The sequence below is a fragment of the Musca vetustissima genome, unplaced genomic scaffold (assembly GCF_032173495.1).
Source record: "Musca vetustissima isolate MV318-11 ecotype Yass unplaced genomic scaffold, APGP_CSIRO_Mvet_v1 utg35745, whole genome shotgun sequence".
Classification (NCBI taxonomy): Eukaryota; Metazoa; Arthropoda; class Insecta; order Diptera; family Muscidae; genus Musca; species Musca vetustissima.
In genome coordinates, this window is record NW_026876413.1 from 115,347 (window position 1) to 132,294 (window position 16,948).

At 34.1% G+C, this 16,948-nt stretch overlaps 2 protein-coding genes across 2 annotated transcripts; one reads left to right on the top strand and one right to left on the bottom strand.

Moving 5' to 3' along the window:
- Positions 1-989: 989 nt before the first annotated feature.
- Positions 990-5,880, bottom strand: LOC133320957 (uncharacterized; the record flags this gene model as incomplete). Its single annotated transcript, XM_061530050.1, has 4 exons — positions 5,671-5,880; positions 5,423-5,596; positions 5,222-5,353; positions 990-1,046 (listed from the first exon to the last, which is right to left on the bottom strand). Coding segments are annotated over exons 1-4 (573 nt in total), but the record flags the coding sequence as incomplete, so codon positions are not given.
- Positions 5,881-15,944: 10,064 nt separating this feature from the next.
- On the top strand, positions 15,945-16,647 carry LOC133320958 (uncharacterized). The gene is made up of 3 exons (XM_061530051.1): positions 15,945-16,154; positions 16,231-16,293; positions 16,498-16,647. Exons 1-3 carry the CDS (start codon positions 15,945-15,947, stop codon positions 16,645-16,647), a joined length of 423 nt encoding a protein of 140 aa, XP_061386035.1.
- The last annotated feature ends 301 nt before the right edge of the window (positions 16,648-16,948 follow it).

A 16,948-nucleotide genomic window follows, 5' to 3' on the forward strand; every position in this document is an offset into this window, starting at 1 on the left:
ATAGGGGAATATTTACACAGAGTTTTTAAACTGATTGGATTTCAAAGGAAATATATTTTTAATATAGAAAAATAAATTATTTATTTTTCAATTAATTTATTAATATTTCCGGGAGCCATAGAGGGTAATATGGCTCCCGGAAATATTTTCTAAGACTAACACAATTAAAAATATATTTCAAGTAGCACTAAGGCGTGGATTTTTTAAAAAAATATTTTTATACCCTTCACCACACTGTGGTACAGGGTATTATGTCTTTGTGCATATGTTTGTAAACGGGCAAAAGGAAACGAGATAGACACATGGTTCCTTTTGAGAATATGCATAGAATCACTTTCTAAATCGATCTATGCATGTCCGGCCGTCTGTCTGTCCATGTTAAATTGTAAACAAAGTACAGGTCGCATTTATGATCCGAATTGGATGAAATTTGGTATAGGTCACTTATTCGGCCCAAGGACGAACCCTCTTGAAATTGGGAAAAATCGGTTAAGATTTAGATATAGCTCCCATATATATTTAACCGATTTAATGTAAACGGTCCCCATATATCTTTGGATTTGCACGAAATTTGGTACAGCCTAATCATTTAGGTCTAGAATGATGTCTGCCAAGTTTCGTGAAAATCGGTCCAGATTTAGATATAGCTCCCATATATAGTTTCGTCCGATTTCATCTAAATGTTGCCCCAAAGTCCCTATATATCTTTCGATTGGGACAAAAGTTGGCATATCGTACTGAACTAAGCCAAGAGTGACGTCTGCCAAGTTTCGAGAAAATCGATTCAGATTTAGATATACCTCCCACATATAGTTTCGTCCGATTTCATGTAAATGGTGCCAAATAGTCGCTATATATCTTTCGATTTACACGAAATTTGGCATAACGTACTGAATTGAGATTAGAATGATTCTGCCAAGTTTCGTGAAAATCGGTCCTGATTTAGATATAGCTCCCATATATAGATTAGTCCGATTTCATATAAATGGTGTAACAAAGTCCCTATATATACTTCGATTTCCACGGAATTTGGCATAAGGTACTGAATTGAGCCTAGAGTCATGTCTGCCTTGTTCCGTGAAAATCGGTCCAGACTTAGATATAGCTCCCTTTTATTATAGAGTGATTTTAAGTAATTGACGCGACAAGGAACCAATAGGCTGATAGGAACAAAACGTTCTGAAATTCGTATAACCTAACCTGTGACAAGTTTGTCTGAAATCGCTTAATATTTGGATAGAGCTTCCATATATATTTTCGCCCGATTTCAAGTAAATTGTGCATCAAACTCCTCATGTTAGTCAGATTGACATCAATTTTTGCACAACTTACATCATGGACCAACATAAGGCGTGGATTTAGCATCCATCATGGACCAACATAAGGCGTGCATTTAGCATCCATAAAAGGCTGAGACATTTAAAAGATATATTTTCAGGACCTAAGGAAAGCTGAGATATTATAAAAATATATTTTCCGGATCCACCGAAAGATGAGATATTACAAAAATATTTTTTCAGGATTCACCGAAAGCTGAGATATTATAAAAACATATTTTCAAGATCCACTAAAGGCTTAGAAAATTGTTTATCCTATTGTTTGAGGTATCACAAAGCCTTGGATTTGCTTTTTTATGTAAGAAAAGTCATTGAGTTGGAAGATAAATTTGTCTAGTTTTCAAAAATAGCCTAACATTTAAAATCACCCAACGACTGTTGAAGTTATTGCTGATTTATTAACAATACTCATAATTAATAATAGTCATACGCACCATCGGCCGTTGTAAAGAAACTTTAATTATCCCAGGCTCAGTAGCGTGAAAATTAAAAAAAAAAATTGTTTTCGGGATCCTCCAACGTCTAGCATTTTTTAGAGAATATTTTTAAAAATGAGTTGAAGGAATAGATTTTCGATTTTTTTTTTTGCAGAATGCGACATTTTTTCCGTATTTAAAATATATATTTTCAGGATCCACCGAAAGTAGAGATCTTAAAAAATATATTTTCAAGATCCACTAAAGGCTTAGAGATTTTTTAAACATAATTTTTGAGGTATCATCAAAGGCTTAGATTTTCTTTTGTACATTAGAAATGTTATTGAGTTGGAAGATAAATATGCCTAGGTTTCAAAAATAGCCTAACATTTAAAATCACCCAACGACTGTTGAAGTTATTGCTGACGTATTAAACATACTCATAATTAATAATAGTCATACGCACCATGGTTCGTAGTTAAGAAACTTTTATTTTCCTAGGTTTAATCCACCAAATTCTGTTATTTTTTAAGGAATATTTTTAAAAATGCACCAAAGGCTTGGACATTCGAACAAATATTTGTCAGAATCCTCCAAATGCTGGGATTATTAAAAACTATTTTTCAAGATCCACCGGAGACTTGGATTCTTTAAAAATTAATTAATAAGGATATTGAGTTCGAAGAGCAATGTGTCTAGTTTTCAAAAATGGCCTAAAATTTTTAATTGAAGTTATTGTTGATTTGTTAAAAATTCTCATAATTAAAAATAGTCATACGCACCATGGTTCGTAGTAAAGAAATATTAATTTTCCCAGGTGGACATTTAAAAAAAAATTTTCCGGGATCCACCAATTCTGGCTATTTTTAAAGAGTATTTTTAAAAATTGACCAATGACTGGGATTTTAGAAGACAATATATTTTTTTAAATATTTTTCCAGATATATCAGAATCCTACCTGGAATTCTTAAAAAAATACTTAGTAAGGATATTGAGTTCGAAGAGCAATGTGTCTAGTTTTCAAAGATAGCCTAAAATTTTAAATTGTCCAAGTTATGGCGGATTTATTAAAAAATATTTTATTTGGTTTTTGGGATCCACCAACGTCTGGTAGTTTTTAAGGAATATATTTAAAAATGCACCGAAGGCTTGAGCGTTAGAAAAATATTTGTCAGAATCTCCCAAAAGCTGGGATTATTAACAAATATTTTTAGTATCCACTAAAGGATGGGACTTAGAAATTATTTAGAAATGATATTGAGTCTGAAGAGCAATGTGTCTAGCTATCAAAAAATTTAAAATTGTTCAAGAACTAATGAAGCTATGGCTGATTTATTAAAAATACATGTAATTAATAAAAGTCATACGCACCATGGTTCGGAGAAAGACAGATAACTTTTAGGTTTGTTCGAAGCGTGATTTTAAACCGAAATGTTTTTCGGGTTCCACAGACGTCTTGTAGTTTTTAAAGAATATATATAAATAAAAAATGCACCGAAGACTTGAACTTTTGAAAAATATTTTTCGGAATCTCCTAAAGGCTGGGACTATTAAAAAATATTTTTTTTAGTGTTCACTAAAGGATGGGATTTACAAATTAATTGAAAAGGATATTGAGTCTGAAGAGAAATGTGTCTATTTTACAAAAATAGTCTAACATTAAAAATTCTTAAAGAACTATAGATACTATGGCGGATTTATTAAAAATACCCATAATTAATAATAGTCATACGCACCATGGTTCAGAGAAATAAAACTTAAAATGTTCAAGAAATATGACTAGCATGGGTTATTAAAAATATTTTTCAGAATCCATAAAAGACTGGCTTTGTCAAATATAATATTAGGATATTTTTCATGATTTATCAAACTTTATCAAGTTCTAAACTATTTTCAGGAACCATCAATAACATGGCCTTTTAAAAAAAATGTTTTCAAGATCCACCAAAAATTTGGATTATTTAAAAATTAATTAGAACTGACATTGTCCAGTTTTCAGAGCTATTCTAAGACGATCTAGCCACGCCCGCCCGTCTGTTCGTCCGTCCGTCTGTTGTAATCACGCTATCTTCTGAAGGAATTGAGATAGGGTGCTGACATTTTACATAAAGTTGTCTTTAGTCTGCAAGCAGATCAAGTTCGAAGATGGGATATATTGGTCCAGGTTTAGGCATAGCTCCCAATAGGCAATACCCCCAATTTTCGGTATTTTGGGGTTCTTGAGCGCGTTTTCAGCCGAATTCGCTGAAATTTACTACATTGGGTTTTTATTGGGTCCTAATTGTCTCCACAAAAAATTATAAATATAGGTCCACTTTTTCTGGTAGCCACCATATGACGGTACCTCCCAATTTTCAGTATTTTGGGGGTTTTGATCGTATTTTTCCACCGAATTAGCTGTAATTTAGTATTTTGAGTTCTTAATAGGTATCAAATCTCTCCACAAAAAATTATGAATAGAGGTTCATTTTTTTCGGATAGCCCCCATATAAGGGTACCCCCAATTTTCTGCAATTTGGTATTTTGTAGTTGTATATGGTAACAAATCTCTCTACCAAAAATTATTATTATTGGCCCCCTTTTTGGGGTAGTCCCCATATAACCCCCTTTTTTATTAAAATAGTTATCTGATATGTTCCGCGTTTTGAGTTTGGTTCTAAGACTCCATTGTAATCATTTCACCTGCGGAGGATAACGAGAAAAAAAATAGAACGTAAGGTTCGATAATGAACTATAACCGCTTTTAGACCTAGCCCCTGTGTGGAGCTTTCAGAAGGAGCGGACCGATATTCCCATCTTCGAATTTGAATTATAAATTGCAAATTTTTGAAATTTGTATTAAGGTTTATATAATACGTTTTTAGAAATGTCGGTATAGGTCCACTTTTTGGTATGTTCTCTATATTTTCATTTCTAGTACATGTCAGTATATCTATGGTGGAGGGTATCCAAAGTTCGGCGCGGCCGAACTTAACGCTTTTTCACTTGTTTGTAAATATATTATTTCATACTTCCAAATAGTAACCCTTATATGACTAGAAGTGAATGAAGATGAATGAGGGTCAGTTATTGCATTGGAAGATCAATGTGTCTAGTTTTCAAAAATAGCCTTAAATTTAAAATTGCCCAAGAAATATTGAAGTTATTGTCGATTTATTGAAAATACTCGGAATTAAAAATAGTCATACGCACCATGGTTCTAACAAATAAAACAGTATTTTTTCCAGTTTATCGCTGGAGTGAATTTAAAAAATAAATATTTTTTAATAGATCTATCAAAGGCGTATATTTTTATACCTCTGAAAATGGGATATAAAGAACCACTTTTTCAGGGTAGCCCCCATATAAATTAGATATATTACTAAATTTAAAAGAATCCCAGCCTTTAGTGGATCCTGAAAAATCTTAATAAAAATTATCCTCGATCCATAAAAATTAGTTATTTATTAATTATTCGATAAGTTGCACATAAGCTCGAATATCAGCCTTATAATGATTGTAGGCAGCAACCTTAACCCTTACCGAGTATTCATTTGCCGGGAAGGGTATCATTCGAAACATTGACGAATCCAATATTAAATTTTTCACAATAATGTCATGCTAAAAAATAATAATAGTAAAAAATTTAAAATTATTTCAAAAAAATTACTTAGATCCTCAAAAACCTACATCAAATGGACATGTGTGATTGATATTTGATGCCGGTGCAATCATGTTGAAAAATATGATTTTCCAAAATATAAAACGATTTGGATTTTTGTAGAAACTACAAAAATCTACGGTGTTATTATACATAAACGGCCGATAGCCATTGTTGCCTTTCTGGTAGAGGGCGGCATTGAACTGCGAAGACAAAGGGGGAAATTTTATAAAAAAATCAATTGAAAAAAAATATTCAAAAAATAGTTCTTTCTTACCGAAACATTATTCACGGGAACCTGATGCAGGGCCACATGAATATTCAATGCCGATTGATAGCGCGACAGGGCCTTCAAATAACACTTGGGTATTGTGGCGAAGGGTTTATCCAATTCGAAACATTCCAATTTGGTGAATTTTACTTTCAATGCCCAGGTTATGTTTAGAATCGTGAAGGTTAGGAGAACGTAACTCGAAATAACTTGCATGACTTTCTATGGTAGGTTTAACCATCAGCCATCATCGGAATGATTGATTAATTTTAATGAATGCTATTTTTTCCAAATAATAATAATAAAAACATTGTTGATTTTCATGGCTGAGTGATTTCGCTTGTGTGAGATAGTATTTTTGGGAATATTGAACTCAATTTGTTTACTGATAAACGTTCTGGTGGTTAGTCATGGGGGAATTTAGAGGTACTCTACTTAAAAAAAATAATAATAATAAAATAAATAAAAAACAATATCGAATGATATATAGGGTCTGTGGTGCACCATTTACATGAATTCGGACGAAACTATATATGGGAGCTATATCTAAACCTGAAACGATTTTCACGAAACTTTGCACACATCATTCTAGACACAATTCATTACGCTATACCAATTTTCGTGCAAATCGAAGGATATATAGGGACTTTGGTGCACAATTTACAAGAAATCGGACGAAACTATATATGGGAGCTATATCTAAATCTGGACCGATTTTCACGAAACTTGGCAGACATCACTCTACGCTCAATTCATTACGTTATACCAAATTTCGTGCAAATCGAAAGATATAGAGGGACTTTGGTACAATATTTAGATGAAATCGGACGAAAATATATATGGAAGCTAGATCTAAATTTGGACCGATTTTCATGAAACTTGGCAGACATCATTCTAGGCTCAGTTCAGTACGTTATGCCAAATTTCATGCAAATCGAATGATGTATAGGGACTTTGGTGCACCATTTACATGAATTCGGACGAAACTATATATGGGAGCTATATCTAAATCTGGACCGATTTTCACGAAACTTGACAGACAACATTTTAGGCTCAATTCAGTACGTTATGCCAAATTTCGTGCAAATCGAAAGATATAGAGGGACTTTGGTACAATATTTAGATGAAATCGGACGAAAATATATATGGAAGCTATATCTAAATCTGGACCGATTTTCACGAAACTTGGCAGACATCATTCTAGGCTCAGTTCAGTACGTTATGCCAAATTTCATGCAAATCGGATGATATATAGGGAATTTGGTGCACCATTAACATGAAATCGGACGAAAATATATATGGGAGCTATATCTAAATCTGGAGCGATTTTCACGAAACTTGGCAGACATCACTTTATGCTCAGTTCAGTACGTTATGCCAAAATTCGTGCAAATCGAAAGATATATAGGGACTTTGGTGCACAATTTACATGAAATCGGACGAAACTATATATGGAGCTATATCTAAATCTGGACTGATTTTCACGAAACTTGGCAGACATCACTCTATGCTCATTTCATTACGTTATACCAAATTTCGTGTAAATCGACAGATATATAGAGTCTTTAGTGGACCATTTACCATAAATCGGACGAAAATATATATGGGAGCTATATCTAAATCTGAACCGATTTTTCCCAATTTCAATAGGGTTCGTCCTTGGGCCAAACAAGTGCGCTGTGCCAAATTTCATCCAAAGCAGATTATAAATGCGACCTGTACTTCTGACTCAGAAAGTGATTCTATGCATATTCTCAAAAGAAACTATGGGTCTATCTCGTTACCTTTTGCCTGTTACAAACATATGCACAAAGACCTGTACCACAGTGTGGTGAAGGGTATAAATAGATTTCCAAGAGCGTCGGTCTTGTGCCCATTTCCTCCAATTTGAAAGACCGCGTTCCGAGATGTTGGTTTCTACTTGGTCTCTCCATCAAATTCGTGACCTTTCCCTTCAACGGGAACCATCAGTAGGCTTGTTTTTATATGCCTTTTGAGCTGGGGCATTCTCATTCATCCGCACAACATGGCCTAATCACCGTAGTCGCTGCAGCTCAATACGATTGACTATGTCCATGACTGACTATGTCCATGCCCGCGTATAAATGGTAAAGCTCGTGGTTCATTCGACTCCGATATTCACCGTTGACGCAGATCGGCCATAAATCTTTCAGCGAATTTTTCTTTCAAACACCCCAAGATCTGCCTCATCTGCTTGCAAAATTAGCTATGCTTCTGATCCATATAACAGCACGGCGGGCAGTATCAGCGTCTTGTAAAGTGTGAGTTTGGTCTGGCGGGAGGTGGCCTTGTTTCTAAACAGCTTACTTAGACCATAGTAGCATCTGGTAACCATCACAATCCTTCTCCGAATTTCAAAACTGATGTCATTCGTTTCGTATTTATGGCGGTACCAAGGTATATAAAGTCTTTAACTACCTCGAAGCTGTAGTTCTCCAGATCCACAGTTGGTCCGAGTCTACTGGTCGCCTTGTGCGTTAATATCATCAGCTTGGTCTTCTCGCCGTTTACTGCCAGATCCACCATTTTGGCAGACTCCTTTTCAATTTGTTCAAAGGTGGCTGTTACCGCTCGCAATGTTCGACCCATTATATCGATGTCATCGATGGCGTAGGCGACTAACATGTGTTGTTTGGTGTACAGAGTGCCATTTCTGTTCACCTTTGCATCTCGTATGACCTATTGCCAGTAGGATGTTAAAAAGACACACGACAAACTGTCACCTTGTCTGAATCCTTGTTCGGTATTGAAGGGCTCCGATAGGTCCTTTCCTACTTTAACTGCTGACCTTGTGCCACTTAAAGTTATTCTGCATAGCCGTATTATTTTTGCAGGAATGCCGAACGTAGACATGGCTTTAAACACCTCTGAACGGATAGGGCTGTCGCGAATGCGGCTTTATAGTCGACAAATAGGCGGTATGTGTCGATGTGTTTTTCGTGGGTCTTTTCCAGGATTTGGCGCAGAGTGAAAATCTGGTCAATGGTGAATAGGCCAGGTCTAAAGCCGCATTGGTATGGTCCGATAATGTCATTGACCATTGGCTTCAATCGTTCACAAAGCACAGTGGTTTCTTTTTCTTAGCTTTTTCATAGTAGATTTTTTATAGTTCTTATGGGTGAACTCGCGGCACATATTAGCTCACTATTTCATCGGGTGATGAGAATAGCTCCCCAGGTGCCATCGCGGGGAGGTCAGTGTCCACAATTGAGATGAAAAACGGACCAAGATAGGCCTGGACTTCGCCATGTTAAAGCCAATCGTTCACACAGCACACTGGTTTCTTTTTCTTAGCTTTTTCATAGTAGATTGGGTTTTCCGAGAGTGGGCAACTAACCCGACGCCTCAACCCGATTTTTATAGTTCTTATGGGTGAACTCGCGGCACATATTAGCTCACTATTTCATCGGGTGAAGAGAATAGCTCCCCAGGTGGCACCGCGGAGACACAATTGAGATGAAAGAGGGACCAAGATAAGCCTGGACTTCGCCATGTTAAAGCCAATCGGAGCCGTTGCTTGGTATCTATCATCCCCTACGCCACCCTTTTTATAATAACATGCTCTTTCAAATAACCCTAAAGCATGAATTAGTTAGAAAAATTATTGAGTTGAAAGATCAATGTGTCTAGATTTCAAAAATAGCCTAAGCATTCAAAATTGACGAAGTCCTATTGAAGTTATTGCTGATTTATTAAAAATACTCGTAATTAATAGTAGTCATACGCACCATGGTTCGAAGAAGTTAAATTTTAATTTTTCCAAGATTATCACTGGCATGGGGTTTTTATAAAATATAGCTTTACGAGGCCTATACAAGGCGTGGACTAAAAAAAATTAAGCAGGATGCATAAAAGCCTCCGATTTTAAAATATATTTTTAAATATTAACTAAAAAAATATTTTCTAAAATCTACCATGTGCGTGGATTTTCTAAAAAAAAAATATTCATGTTCAGACTACTATATTTTCAAAACCAAATGAGTTTTATGAGAGGTATTTAGTTTGAAGAGCAAGGTGTCTAGTTTTCAAAAATAGCCTAAAATTGAAAATTGCTCAAGAACTTTTGAAGATATTGGCGATTTATTAAAAATACTCATAATTAATAGTAGTCATACGCACCATGGTTCGGAGAAATAAAAATGTAGTTTTTCACGATTTATCACAACCGTATATCATTTGGAAGATATTTTTGTGATCCGCTTTAAAGCGTAGATTTTTGTAACAAATATTTCTCTTGGTAACCGCTTAGGCTTAGTTGTTCAAAAAACATATTTTCGCGGTGGTGTAGATTTTTTGAAAAATTTCTTTTGTGGCTCTCTTTAATGTGTAAAATTTTTGGAAATTATTCGCCATCTGGCGTTAAGTGTAGTTGTTTAAAAAATATATTTTTTCAAAGAAAGGCTCCAATGCATTTATCCCCATCCGCAATGTCAATATTATTCCCCGGCGAACGTGTCGATTAACTTAATGACAAAAAATATTGTCATGATCCAGTATTTGTTTTGTCTGTCGATTTTTTTTTGTTCTTGTTGTTGTTGTTGTTATTTTTTCTGTTTGTTCGCTGCATATTTGTCTTAATTAAAACACACAATCAAAATGATGACTGTTGAAGAGTACTAGACAAATAAATTATAACAACAACAACAACAGCTATAATAATAACAGCAACATTGACAAATCATCAACTAATTCTAGACGACAAGCACTCTCTCTCTCTTTCTCATATGTATTAGCGGAATTAATAACTCATTCAGGAAAGTATGGAGGATTAGGGTGGACGAAGGATGGTGACACCTTCTAGTGAAGGTAGACTTATGTAAAGGGACATTTTTGTCTAAGGAGGACAGGTTGTAGAGGGGATTGTGATGGATTAGAGAACGGATAGAATATGTGGGGTGAAGGAGGATAGAATATGTGAGGTGGACGGAGGAACCTTCTCCTGAAGGTAATTTTAAAAATATTATTAAAAATAAATATATGGGACCTTCACTGCGATATTCAGCTTCCTCGATTGGATTATTTTGTAAATGTTTTTTTTTACGTTCCACCAATAGCTTGGATTTTTTACAGATTTTTTAGAAGAGTTATTGAGTTGAAAGGTCATTTTGTCTAGTTTTCAAAAATGGTCTAAATTTTAAAATAGTCCAAGACCTACCGAAGTTATTGCTGGTTTATTAAAAATACTCTGAATTAAAAATAATCATACGGACCGTGGTTCAAAGACATAAAATTTAAATTTTTCAAAAATTATTACTTGTGTTCGATTTTTCGAATGGGATATTTTCCATAGGGTAGAGAGGTTGTAGAAAAATTATGGTATAATAAAGAGTGAACGTGGAAAGTATGGAGGATTAGGGTGGACGAAGGATGGTGACACTTCCTATTGAAAGTAGACTTATGTAAAGGGACATTTTTTCTAAGGAAGACAGGTTGTAGAGGGAATTATGATGGATTTGAGAAAGAATGGAATATGTGGGTCGAAAAATAAAATTTAAAATTTTACTTCGATTGGATTATTTTGTAAATTTATTTTTACGATCCACCAATAGCTTGGATTTTTTTACAGATTATTTAGAAGAGTTATTGAGTTGAAATGTCATTTTGTCTAGTTTTCAAAAATGGTCGAAAATTTAAAATAGTCCGAGAACTAATGATGTTATCACTGATTTATTAAAAATTCCCATAATTAATAATAGTCATACGCACCGTGGTTCGAATAAATAAAATTTAAAATTTTCCAGGGTTTTTCGAATTTTTCGTGGTTTTTCGAATGGGATATTTTCAATATGGTAGAGAGGCTGTAGAAAAATTATGATATTTTTTGTGAGGCTAATGAAACAGAATGTGGAAATGATGAAATAAATATATGATACCTCCATATATACGGCGCTCCACTCCACGGTGAGAGTCTTTCTTTAATGGTTTTCAAGTGAAGCGAGACATTTGTAAAGTTAAAATTTTGTCTAAGAAAGCCAGGTTGTAGAGGAAATTATGATGGATTTGAGGAAGAATGGAATATGTGGGTGGACGGAGGAACCTTGTCATGAAGGTAATTTTAAAAATATTACTAAAAAAACAGTCAACATATATGGGACCTTCACTGTGATATTTGCCTTCCTCGATTGGATTATTTTGTAAATGTATTTTTATGATCAACCAATAGCTTGAATTTTTTCGTAGATTAATTAGAAAAGTTATTGAGTTGAAAGGTCATTTTGTCTAGTTTTCAAAAATGGTATAGAATTTCAAATAGTCCACGAACTACCGAAGTTATTGCTGTTTTATTAAAAATTCCCATAATTAATAATAGTCATACGCACCGTGGTTCGAAAAATAAAATTTAAATTTTTCAAGGATTATCACTAGCTTGGGGTTTTTCGAATGGGATATTTTTCATAGGGTAGAGAGGTTGTAGACAAATTATGATATTTTCTGTGATGCAAATAAAGAGTGAATGTGGCAATGATAAAACAAGTATATGCGGCCTCCATATATCCGGTGTTCCACTCATGTGAGAGTCCACTGTCATATTCATTTTCCAGGATTGAATTTCTTTAATGGTTTTGACGATGTAGATGTCGTTATTTCTAGTAGAGACAACTGGAAACGAAGTAACCCTCCTCTGGACGGTCTGGCCTTCTATACAGACGGATCCAAGATGGAAGAAGGTACTGGGGCAGGCGTCTACTGTGAAAGGTTAGGCCTTGAGTTAACCTACAAGCTGGAGTGCAACTGTAGTGTTTTCCAAGCTGAAATATTCGCAATCTGGAAGGCAACGGAATTGATAAAAAAAGTCTGAATGCTGAGGTCGTTGAACCGGTAACTATCTTTGTGGATAGTCAAGCGGCTCTTAAAGCCATCAAATCTTGTTACATCAAATCCGAAGCCGTCCTCTAGTGTAGAGCAGCTCTGGAAGAACTTACCAATAGCTATCGGTTGTGTTGGGTACCAAGACATTGTGGCATCTTGGGTAATGAAAGAGCAGACGAACTAGCTAGACGAGGATCCCAATCCACCGATCTAGAAACTGATGACTCAATCAAACCACTCATATGTCTTTTCTATAGGAACTTTGAGGCATTCTTTGACGAAACAGCCTGTGAACTTTGGCACAACGAACCTAGCCGACTCTGTCTACCAAAATAACGCACTCAGTGTTGAACCTGAGCAAAACTTAAAATTAGAGTGATGACGGGAATCATCACGGGTCACTGCAACATCAGGGCTTTTACTAGTAAATGGGATCTTGATCCAATTGATTACTGTAGACTCTGTGTTGGCGAGGAGGAGGAGACGGAGACAATTGAGCATCTCCTGTGTCATTGCCCAGTCCTGGCTTACAGGCGGCACAGACTAGTGGCTGCTCATTTTCTACCGAGTCTCAGTTTCTTCTCAACAACCGAACCTGCTCTAATCTACAGCATAATTAGAAACATAAAGTGGTTAGGAACATACAACCTTGGCACGTAACACATCTTCGGTCTGACTCATAGGGCCATCGACTTTCATTCTTCTTTCATTCATTTATGTAAGATTCTCCACTCTCCTTTAATTTACTAATCTTCTCTCCCCTATAGATCTGTCTATGGTCTCTTCTCTTCACCGTATATCTTCTTGTGGATGATCACATTAGACCTAACCGGTTTCAGAGTGATGCAGTCACATATGTGACTGTACATCCCCAAACCTAACCTAACCTAAGATCTAGCAAAAGCTTGAATTTATTTTAAAACTTTAGTTGGAAGAGATATTGAGTTAAAAATAATTTTGTCTAGTTTTAAAAAATATTCGAAAATTCAAAATAGTCCATGAACTATCGAAGTTATTGCTGGTTTATTAAAAATACTCTGAATTAAAAATAGTCATACGCACCATGGTCCTGAGAAGGAAACAATTCATTTTTCAAGGTTTATCACTAGCTTCGGATTTTTTAATGGGATATTTTTCATAAGGTCGATAGGTTGTAGAATAATTATCATATTTTTTGCGAGGCTAATAAAAATTGGCAGTTATGAAATGAATATATGGGACCTCCATATATTCAAGGCCCCACTCGTGAGAATCTCCCCTATGATATTCAATTTCTTGTGGGTTTATTTTTAGAATTTTGAGTTGATCGATCATTGCGGTACCCACCTAGGTATTTGAATGATTTTCTCGTTCTTTATTTGTTTGCCATAAATGTAATTTTTATCATATGGAATGACCCATATGCCATAATGCTAATGACGTCTACTTAACACATGAATGACTTTACTGTGTGTGTTTTTTTAATTACTTGAAGCATAAAAGCAAATATTAGCAGACAACATAAGTGATTGTGAATATTTAATATAATTATGTGTATATAAATATTTTTCTTTAAATTAACATAGGTATATATATTTATTTTTGTAACCGTTAATATATAAACAAATATAATTAGTCCCATGATAAGATAATTTACGAGAGCAACAAACAATTAAAATTCAATAAAACAACCGAAAGCAATGGTCGCACATCAGCAACTGACAATACACCCTATAACAGGGAAGAGGAAGAACTACTATGAATAGAAGACCTCTAAAGATCGCTCAAAAAATAGTGATAATAAGTGAAAAAATAAGGTTTTATTTTTCCGAACCATGGTGCGTATGACTATTATTAATTATGAGTATTTTCAATAAATCAGCAATAACTTCAAAAGTTTTTGGACACTATGAAATGTTCGGCTATTTTTGAAAACGAGACAAAATTCTGCACTTTCAACTCAATAACTCTTCTAAATAATCTGTAAAAGAATCCAAGCTACTGGTTGTTCGTAAAAATACATTTACAAAATAATCCAATGGAATGAAGCTGAATATCACAATGAAAGTCCAATATATTTATTTTTTATTCGTTTTTTTTTAATTACCTTCATGGAAAGGTTCCTCTGTCCACCCACATATTCCATTCTTCCTCAAATCCATCATAATTCCCTCTACAACCTGTCTTCCTTAGAAAAAATTGTCCCTTTACAAAATTTTACCTTCACGAGGAGGTGTCACTATCCTCCGTCCAATATAATCGTCTATCCTTTCTCAAATGTGTTATTAATTCCGCTAATACAACAGAGTATTGTATTAGCGGTGATAACTTCAAAAGTTTTTGGACAATTTGAAATGTTCGGCTATTTATGAAAACGAGACAAGTTAATTAAATTAATTTTTGAAGAATGCCAGTGTCTGATGGGCTCTGAAAATGTGTTTTTAACAAATCCCAGCCTGTAGTGGATTCTGAAAAATATTTCTTAATAATTCAGAAAAATATGTCCAAGCCTTCGGTAGATTTTTAGTTTAAGCCTTAATAAATCCACTTGAAAAAAATATTTTTTAATAAATCCACGCATTAGGATTTATTAATGCGTTTTATTTTTCCGATTATTATTGAGTATTTTTAATAAATCAGTGATAACTTCAATAATTCTTGGACAATTTGAAATGTTTGGCTATTTTTGAAAACGAGACAAGTTGCACTTCCGCCTCAATAAAGATTGTAATCAATTTTTAAAGAATGCCAGTGCCTGGTGGACTTTGAAAAATGTTTTTTTAAAAATCCCAGCCTGTAGTGGATTCTGAAAAATATTTCTTAATAATTCAGAAAAATATGAACAAGCCTTCGGCCTTAATAAATAGTAAAAAAAATTTTTATTTTCCGAAAGCCACGCCTCAAAAGTTCTTGGACAATTTGAAATGGGCTACTTGACAAAAAAATATTTAAATAGTGTATCCAGGCCTTGGGGCTACTTGAAAAAATATTTGTTAATAAATCCACGCCTTGGGGCTACTTGAAAAAATATTTTTTAATAAATCCACGCCTTGGGGCTACTTGAAAAAATATTTTTTTAATAAATCCACGCCTTGGGGCTACTTGAAAAAATATTTTTTTAATAAATCCACGCCTTGGGGCTACTTGAAAAAATATTTTTTTAATAAATCCACGCCTTAGGGCTACTTGAAAAAATATTTTTTAATAAATCCACGCCTTGGGGCTTTTTGAAAAAATATTTTTTCAAATTGAGTAATTATATTTTTCCCCCATTTACAACACCAAACCGACTGTATGAAATTATTAAAAAATTAAGTCGAATAATTCAAAAATAATATCTCACACGCACTCAAAATCATTCAACCATAAAACTCATTTTTTACAAACTCATTTTTATTTAAAAAAAAAACAATCATTAAAACAATTCAATCACTCAGATGGCTGGTGGGTTAGACCTACCACAGAAAGTCATGAAAGTCTTTTCAAGTTACATCTTCCTGACCTTGACGATTCTAAACTTAACCTGGACGTTGCAAGTAAAATTCATAAAATTGGAATGTTTCGAATTTGATAAACCATTCGCCACAATACCCAAATGTTATTTGAAGGCTCTGTCGCGATATCAATCGGCATTGAATCTTCAGGTGGCTCTACATCAGGTTCCCGTGAATAATGTTTCGGTAAGAAAACATTTTTTTCCTTTTTATTTATTTTTTAATATTATTTTTTCCAAAATTCCCCCCCTCTGTCCTCCAGTTCAATGCCGCCCTCTACCACAAAGGCAGCAATGGCTATCGTCCGTTTATGTACAATAACACCGTGAATTTTTGTAGTTTCTATAAAAATCCAAATCGTTTTATATTTTGGAAAATAATATTTTTCAACATGATTGCACCGTCATCCAACATCAATCACTCCTGTCCATTCGATGTAAGTTGTTGGGAATTTAATACAAAAATACATTTTTTATTATTATTATTTTTAATTCATTTTCAATTTTTGCAATTTTTTGTGACCTTTTAGCATGACATTATTGTGAAAAATTTAATATTGGATTCGAAAATGTTTCGAATGATACCATTCCCGGCAAATGAATATTCGGTAAGGATTAAAGTTGTTGCCTACAATCATTATAAGGCTGAAATACGTGTCTATGTACAAATTATTGAATAAGTAATAAATAACTATTTTATGTGTAACGTGAATTTTTCAAAAAAATATTTTTCAGAATCCATCAAAGGCTGGAATTTTTTTAAAAAATATTTAGAAAGGTTATTAATGTGGTAGATCAATGTGCTTAGGTTTTAAAACTGGTCTAAAATTTAAAATTATCCAAGAACTTTTCAAGTTATGGCCAATTTATTAAAAATACCCATAATTAATAATAGTCATACGCACCCTGGTTCTGAGAAAGAAAACTTTAACTTTTCATGGTTTCTCTTTGGGGAAGATTTAAAAAAATATATATTTTTAA

Bases quoted from the DNA above. Each gene is read 5' to 3' on its own strand.
- LOC133320958 (XM_061530051.1), top strand. From the start codon at position 15,945: ATGAAAGTCTTTTCAAGTTACATCTTCCTGACCTTGACGATTCTAAAC. The intron at 16,155-16,230 runs GTAAGAAAACAT...TCTGTCCTCCAG, and splicing joins TTCCCGTGAATAATGTTTCG to TTCAATGCCGCCCTCTACCA. The intron at 16,294-16,497 runs GTGAATTTTTGT...GTGACCTTTTAG, and splicing joins CGTTTATGTACAATAACACC to CATGACATTATTGTGAAAAA.